Here is an 8753-nt window from a genome sequence, read left to right as displayed (position 1 = left end):
AAAATATTCCTCTTCCTGCATGCTCAAATCATGCAAATACATAAATGTGGTTGTAATTCATGTCTGAAGGGTAGGATTTTCTTTTTAATGAGTTGTCCTATGAATCAGTGGTAACAGGAAAGCATGGTATGGTTAAATGTACTTCTTATTTAGGGTCTTAAATAATTAGCCTGCTCACCCCCTTGTTTATGCTATTTCTCTGCTGCTTGCTGAGAGGAAAAGAAAAAGAGGAGGGAGGAAAGTGAGGAAAGCTTTTTGGCATTTGAAGTTTTATACTCAGTGTCATTATCACTGTAGCAAATAATTGGGTTGTTACCTAATACCCTACTGAAAGTAGGTGTGAGCATCTGTTAATGAAGAACCATCAAATGATTCAGGGGATTTGTTCAGGTAAATAGCTGTTCAAGTCACTGAGTGGGGCTGGGATTTCTGAATCAACTTCTGAAGTAATTATCTGGTTTTCTGTGATTGCAACTTATAAAATCCGAGATGCTCCTGAGCTATAGAGAACCTGCATCTTCTGATGGTATGGTAGCCCATATATCACCTAGTCTACTTGAACCAAAGACCGAACTCACTTGTCGTGAATGAAAATGATGAGGGAAAATGGGAAAGCTTGAATGTGTTTTTGTGGCAATTGACAGTACTGATCCTTTTCTTTTGTATTTTTCACCACTCATTTTGATGATTGCAGGCACTTAGTAAGGCTGCAGCAATACAAGCAAATCTCAGAATAGTGAGTGGTTTTTCTAAACGTTCAAGACAGTTCAGATTCCATTTATGGTAGTTTGGCAGCACAGGTCAATGCTACTTAGATCCCTGTTTAGGCTACAAACTCTTAAAGAACTCCAGTCAGTATGTCCTGTCCCTTTTGCAGTGGGATCCCATCATGTCTGGAGCTTACTGTAATGCAAACAAGTAACAGGTTTGCCCACACTCCCTAATGAGCTGTTTTCTTTCAAATGGCAAACAATAATAATCCTTATCCTAGCATAAGGAATACTTTGACTTTTTGAAACCTGTGCGTTGGATCTGTAGGCCATATTGTACCGTCAGTCTTCACAAGATAGAAAGTAAGTATTGTGTGATTGGCAGAGCAAGTACATAGAATACACAAGAGTGTAAAAGGCAACGAACCTGGGAGCAGAGCAACTTGTAATGCAAAATCTCTTTTTCTGCTGCACTTTTAATCAGTTCAGCCTTTCTCCAAACACATCAGATAATTTGAACCTCTGGGATTGTAATAACCATCATTGGAACAGGATCTGTAATCTGCTCAGAGATTATGTTGTTACTCTCCTTGCAAACATGATTAGTCTCTCACTCTAACAAAGCCCTCTTGCATCATATGTGATACAGCATTTATCATATGTGTGGAAAGTATAAATGCATGTAATAAACTGCTCTGTTATGTGTGTGTGTGTGTGTGTATATATATATATATGCATGTGTATAAAAGTAAAACTAGGAATACATTTACAGTCTGCCCAAGCCACACTTGTTTTTCTTATGACTGTTTACATTTTAAATGAAGTGACAATCTGACCCTCACATATTCTTTTGCTAAGTTGGCTGCAAGACAAAGAGAGTGTTTTAGTTTTCACCTCCTTGCAATACCTGGTTATATATGGTGCTCTTCAACTGCCTATTATAAATGCAAGAGATCTTCTAGCTCTCTTGACAGGCAGTTACTTTTTGTGCATGTAAACCTAACTCTTTTACATAATTCTTCTTGTTTATTACCACAGGAGAAGAAAACTTGCTGGCAATTTTGAAAAGGAGATGGTGGAAGTACATGATCCTGGGGATAGTAGATATAGAAGCCAACTATCTGGTAGTCAAAGCTTATCAATACACCACTCTTACTAGTGTACAGGTAAGGACTTCAACATTTTTCCCTTTTGAGGTAAGATAATAGGCCCATTGGGGTCAGTGGTGCAGCATCTGTTTACTTCAGTGCACTAATAGCTAGTTTCTGCCTGTGTCTTCTGTGTACTTTTTAATGCTGTCTCATAAGACACGTTTTTTCATACTGGACTATTTTCATTACTCAGTGTTTCTCAAACCGTACAAAAAATGTACTGGTTTTCATTTTATTTTCCTATGCTAAACTATTCATAATCACATTTTTGGAATTATCTTCTTAATTTGATCCTTTAAGAAAGTAATTTGAGATGGACTGAAATGTTTTTGCCACTTTGTATTTTTTTCTAAGTACAATATAAGCATTTCTTGTAGGATTTCTTAATTAGATCTGAGTGCAAAAGTTGTGCAGTGGATTGACCTGGGCAGGATGGCCAGTGGCCACCAAACTTGCTTTATCACTCCCCTCCTCAGCTGGACAGGGGAGAGGAAACAGAGTGAAAGACTTATGAGTAGAGATAAAGACAGGAAGGGATCACTCACCAGTTGTTGTCACAGGTAAAACAGAATAGGGTAATGAGAAATAAAACTGGATCTTAAAACACCTTCTTTCTTCCCACCCCACCATTTCTTCCTGAGCCTAACTTTTTCTCTACTTCCTCCCCAGCAGCACAGGAGAGGTGTCAGTTCATCACACATTGTCTCTGCTGCTCCTTCCTTCTCTGGGGGAGGACTCCTTACACTCTTCCCCTACTCCAGCGTGGGGTATCTCCCACAGGAGACGGTTCTTCATTAAATTCTCCAACATGAGTCCTTCCTATGGGCTGCAGTTCTTCATGAACTGCTCCGTCGTGGGTCCCTTCCCGTGAGGTAAAGTCCTTCAGGAACAGGCTGATCTGGCATGGCTCCCCCACAGGATCACCAGTCCTGTCAGCAAATGTGTTTCAGCATGGGCTTCCCATGGGCACACAGCCTCCTGCTCCGGCATGGACCTTCATGTCCTTCAGGGGGCCAGCCTGCCTCACCATGGTCTTCATCATGGGCTGCAGGGGAATCTCTGCTCTGGTGGCTGGAGCACCTCCTCCTGCACCTTCACTGACCTTGATGTCTGCAGAGTTGTTCCTCTCACATATTCTCACTCCTCTCTCTAGCTGCAGTTGCACAGAGCTTTTTTTTTTCACCCTCTTAAATACAACAGTACAGAGGCACTACCACCATCACTGATGGGTTCAGCATTACCCAGCAGTGGGTTTGTCTTGGAGCTGGCTGGCATTGGCTCTATTGGACATGGGACAGAGCTTCTAACAGCTTCTTACGAAAGCCACCCCTGTAGCCACCCCTACTACCAAAACATTGCCATGCAAACCCAATACAGGATTTCATAGTTAGATCTGAGTGCAAACGTTGTCATTATGTGAAATGTATGTAGTTATGATGAAGTCTAACTTTAATATGTTAGATGTGTTATAACAGCTTAACTGCAGCTATCAGAAAGTGTACTTTCCCTTTAAAAATTGTATGTACAGTGAACAAAAGCTAGGATATCGATTTCTCCAGAGATCCAACCTGTATATTTTAAATACAAACACAAAAGACTGAGGCTTCTTCTCATTTAAGTGGAGAAGTGAATTAGAGAAATGTTTTTAAGAGACTGGAAATCGTCTTGTGAAACTGTTGCATATATCATTGCTACTTGTTCTAAACCAAACTTACTCTCTTTTTACATTCTATCTAAATAAGTGGGCAACATTAGGTAATGTTCACTGTATTTTACACCTTTTTTGCCTGAAGTTTGCATTAGAGCCAGTAAAATAGAGGAGCACCTGTTAAAGTTCTGCAGAATCAAAGCTAATTGGGAAAATCTCTCTTCCATAGTTGAAACCTTACATTGGAAAATACTGAGCTTGATTAGCTGAATAAGAAGCAAAAATAGAAGAAAACTATGAATTCAAGGAATCCAAATGTGAAGTATATGGTGAATATTCACAGATGTCTCTGCCATCAGAATTTCAGTTTGATAATTCTTTGAAACATGCCCAGGCAATGTAATATTACTTTTAACACTTTTCCAAATCGGATTACTCAGTATAGAGTAAAGCACAAATCCATGCAAACCTCATACAGTCTGATTTTATAGCTACTAAAAGCCTTGAAGAGAAAAGCCAGAGCTAAATTTCTTCTTTTGCATGTTCGCTTATAGCGAGTAGGAATAGCCAACTGAGCAGGACAATCCAGGTCATCTCCCACAGTCACCAAGAAGCAGCACATATCAGAGGTTCATCTGGCCAGACCCATGAAACACTGATTCCAGAAGATGCAAACCCTTCTGCTCTTCTGCATTCAGCATGGCCTTTAGTGTAAGAGATCAAAACCTACTGTGTGAGGAGGAAGAAGGCAGGAGAGTTCAAGGGCATTGCCCGTGTCTCAGCAGGGAATTTGTTAGCTGAAATGAGTCATGATCTCTTTTTAGACTGAGAGGAGAGAAGAAGGATGAAACAGGAGAACTGTCATAGGGCACACACAGCACATGTCCATTTTAGACCTCTTCCACGTAATGATTACAACAGTTCAAGTCTCTTTCCCCTGTAGCTTGAAAGAAGAGGTAGAAGCTCAAATGCCATCAAACTATTTTTTTTTCCAGAAGTAGAATGAATGCAGCGTGTCTAACTGTAGACAAGTTCAAAGATGTGGTGAGAATGAGATGAGTATGAGATAATATGAAACAGGAGAACTGTCATAGGGCACACACAGCACATGTCCATTTTAGACCTCTTCCACGTAATGATTACAACAGTTCAAGTCTCTTTCCCCTGTAGCTTGAAAGAAGAGGTAGAAGCTCAAATGCCATCAAACTTTTTTTTTTCCAGAAGTAGAATGAATGCGGTGTGTCTAACTGTAGACAAGTTCAAAGATGTGGTGAGAATGAGATGAGTATGAGATAATGCATTAACATGAATCAAATGACACATTTTATGAAATGTAGCCAAACAACCCCCTGTTTTGTTTAAAGGTGAAACAGAAGAAGCTCAGGGTGTTATTCATCCTGAAACAGCGTTGGTCAAAGTGTGTAATGGTTTGAAATGGAAACTGAAGAAACGAAGGGTAAAAGATGAAAAAATCAACTTTTCGTTTTGCTTCTGAAGAAGCAAACAGGGCCACTTTCTCAAGAGTGTTTTCTGAAAGGCCTGATCCTGCAAGAGCACTACCTTTGAGGCCATAAACGCTTATTGGCACATAGCAAGATGTGTTCAAATCTCAGAACTGAGGAACCATTGCCACCTACCAGAAACCAGCACGGATTTGACTGAAAGTTGTGCGAACTATGCTGATTTGTCCATTGACTGAGAATCAAACCACTTAAGTCAGTTCCAGGGGATTTTATTCTCAACAGGCTTTACACCAAGGCTTTTTTGATGGGGAGAGTATAAAAGTTTTTGAAATTGTCGTTTCATTAAATGAGAAGTCTTGCAGTGTTTTTATAGTGGTGGTACATGGGCCATTTCAGAAGGAAATCAGTTTTACAATGGGTACTGTTTTTTCACATGACATCTCTGCTCTGTCATGCAAAGCTGACATGCAAGGGTACTGGCCTTGTGATGCTTTTAGGCAAAAAAACCATTAAGCTGCTCCCAGCAAAAAGCCAGAATTTAACTGCAAAAAATATACCTTTATTGCAGTTGATTTGCCATTCTTCTTTTACCAAAAAACTCCAAGAACTCAACAGCTTTCTTTGCCAAGTAACTTTACATTTGTTAGGACTGGTGAGGTTTCTAGTTTAAACTCCATCTTTTTTTGCAATTAATGCTCTCTTATCGTGGTTCCAGGAAAAGACTGAAAATAGCACCCTACTTTTCCTCTCTGTTTCACACCCGAGTTTTTCCTGTTTGTTCCTTTAAAATTCGCTTTTGGTTTTGGTCTGCGAAAACAGAATTTTCTAAGAATAATATGCAGCTTTCACCAAATGCCTTCCACAGTGAATGAGGACACACAGGCATGAATGAGAGATGTATGCAGTATCTAACCTTTACTTTGCGATGTCCTGATTATTTCAAATCCTCACATACTCTAATTACTGAGTATGTGGCACTCAGCTCCCTTGTAAGATGAAAATGGAGTACCGTGATGCCTAGAAACACAGAATTTTCCCTTTGCATAAAAACCCCAAACCCCACAAACTAAGAGTAAAAACTAGGTGACATAAAAAAAAATTAGACTGAAAACCAATGCACTGTCTGTTCTTCAGACATCAAGGTGTAGATCAGTTGCTAAAGATAAAATCCAAAATATTCTTTAGATACCTGCAGTGCAATCTAGGGGCAACTAGATTTAATAGAACAATCCAAGAAGCCCAAATTGTCATGGATGTCTAATGTCCCCTGGTCTATGTGTACTAACCTGCTGCTCAGAGCACAGTCTTGGGGCATGAAAACATGTGTTTGAATCTCTTGGGTACCTCCTTTTGTAGCTTTAAGTTCTGGTTCTTTGCATGTCCAGAGTGCTTCTGTGTTGATGGTGACAGATGCCTAAATACCTGCCTCCATTTTAACATTCATAAGCTAACTATTGGTACATCAAAGTACCCTGAGGAACTCAATTTCTTTGATATGATCTTAGTACACCTCTAGTGCTTACAGAAAGCCTGGAGTGCTTTCCAGATTGCAAGGCTAGAGCCACCTTTTACATAAAGTCATAGCTGTTAAAACAGTACTCCACAGAAAGTGCTTAGCTGGGGGGATTGAAATTCAAGCTTCCCACAGCTATGAAAATGCTCAGGCTAGTAAGTAAAGACGGTTCTATAGAGAGTACATTTACAAACTGAGTATACACTAGGTAAAGTGCCCAGTAGTTTGTCGACAGATCAATTTGATATCCAAAACTATATATTTCAGGAAGTGCCGAAAGTGCCAGAAATCAGTCACACTTAGTGCTCTCACATGAATGTGTTCCCAGATGGCCAAAAACTTGATCTTGATGCATAAATCTAACTTGCACTAGATTTCTCAGCTTTTTTGCATGTCAGTTGTAGCAGGTGCAGAAAGTACGTTAAACACTCCTGTGTGCACCAGCACTGGATCCCATGGACTTTTTTTAAAAACTATACACCTGACTTTCAGGAATTCCTGTGCTAATGCTCTCTGTATTCATCCTAATGATTTTTAAAACAACTCTAGAGGTGTAGACCTATGGAAGGTTTAATAACTATTCAGAAATTATGTTCTAACTACTGTTAGAGACACCTTTTACACAGAAGATAAAATTAGTTCCCCTGGAGGGAATTAAAAGATTCTGAAGTTCTTGCCGTTATTTAGATCTAGATATTTAGTTTGTTGGAAACTATGTTTTGACTTCAGCTTCCTCGTACTGCATTTACAGTGTACCACCCACATACATACCAAGTCCATAATGTTTTCCATTAAGCCGGTTATGATACTAACATTTGTAACCTTCGCTGCCAGGGAAGTGCTTTCTCATCACACCAGGCTGCGTTATGAGGCAGACTGCCCTCTCCCTTCTCCCCCACTGTGCCTACATTAATTAGCTCACCTTTCTGCAATACACTCTTCTTTCCACCTGCATCTTACACTGTCATGTTGCACTCTCTAGCGATAATGTTATCCCTTTTCTGTGTTAAGGCACCACACGGATGTTTGGGCAATTTCTGCAGCACCTTGCACAATGGTACTGTAGAATATGCATACGACGCCACAAGAAATAAGGCCTGTCAAAGAGAGCACTATGTTTCCAAATAGTGATTTATCTAGTAATTTATTCCTTGGGCAATCAAACCTTTGATTGACATGATGAAAACAAAGGTAGTAAAATCTGGGATTTAAAGACACCAGGAGACAGATAATAAAACTACGATGCAGCTACTCTTAGATCACTGTGAGGCTCAGCCATACATCATGCTTCCAATTACCTCTGGCAATTTTCATACCTCAACAACTGCCACCAGAAGAGGAAAGCAGTCAGCAGTAAGTGCTTATTGCAGGAGTGCTGGATGGCAATGGATTTTGCTTTCTTCTTAGTCCCCATGGATGCAATGTACACTGAGGCAGAATGTTTGAGATAACTTTGAAGCAAATCTCGGAGGCAAGGAGCAGGGGATGTGCAACATCCACTTTGTCCAGTGCCTGCTAACATAAAGTATCTCAAAAGCAGTGATAAATTCCACTCCTTCCCTTCTTTCCCCCCATGCTATTGTAGAATCATTCAGTTTGGAAAAGACCCTTGGGAACGTCTAGTCCAACCGTTAACCCTACTCTACAAAGTTCACCCCTAAACCATATCCCCCAACACCACATCGAAACGACCTTGAAATATAGCCAGGGGATGCGGACTCAATCACCTCCCTGGGCAGCCTATTCCAATGGCTGACTACTCTTTCTGTGAAAAAAAAATAAATCCTAATGTCTAGTCTAAGCCTACTCTCTTGCAGTTTGAAGCCACTCCCTCTTGTTCTATTGCTAATTACCTGTGAGAAGAGACCAGCACCAACCTCTCTGCAATGTCCGTTTAGGTATCTGTAGAGAGCAATGAGGTCTCCCTTTAACTTCTTCTTCAAACTAAACAGCCCCAGCTCCTTCAATTGTTCTTCATCAGATTTATTCTTCAGGCCCTTTACCACCATCGTTGCCCTTCTCTGCACTCACTCCAGCACCTCAATATCTCTCTTGTAGTGAGGTGCCCAAAACTGGACAAAATAATCTAGGTGTGTGACATCACCGGTGGTAGAGGACAATCACAGAATCACAGAATCACAGAATCACAGAATGTTAGGGGTTGGAAGGGACCTCTGAAGATCATCTAGTCCAACCTTCATCCCAGCATACCTAACCACTACACCATAGCCTCAAGTGCTAGATCTACTTTTTTTTTAAACACCTCCA

The 8753-nt window shown here is 40.4% G+C and overlaps 1 protein-coding gene across 1 annotated transcript in view; it reads left to right on the top strand.

Annotated features, from left to right (window-relative positions):
* Positions 1-489: 489 nt before the first annotated feature.
* The window catches only part of LOC104271920 (solute carrier family 35 member F1-like), a gene marked incomplete at its 3' end in the record, with an annotated part of 26715 nt that continues 18451 nt past the window's right edge, over positions 490-8753 (top strand). Inside the window, exons 1-2 of the mRNA XM_009866755.1 lie at positions 490-526; positions 1749-1876. Of these exons, the coding sequence (XP_009865057.1) occupies positions 490-526; positions 1749-1876 (165 nt within the window). The remainder of the gene's footprint in view (positions 527-1748; positions 1877-8753) is intronic.

This window comes from Apaloderma vittatum, unplaced genomic scaffold (genome assembly GCF_000703405.1).
Source record: "Apaloderma vittatum isolate BGI_N311 unplaced genomic scaffold, ASM70340v1 scaffold20353, whole genome shotgun sequence".
Lineage (NCBI taxonomy): Eukaryota > Metazoa > Chordata > Aves > Trogoniformes > Trogonidae > Apaloderma > Apaloderma vittatum.
Note: the sequence above shows the minus strand (reverse complement) of the source record. Positions and strands in the feature narration are given on the sequence as shown.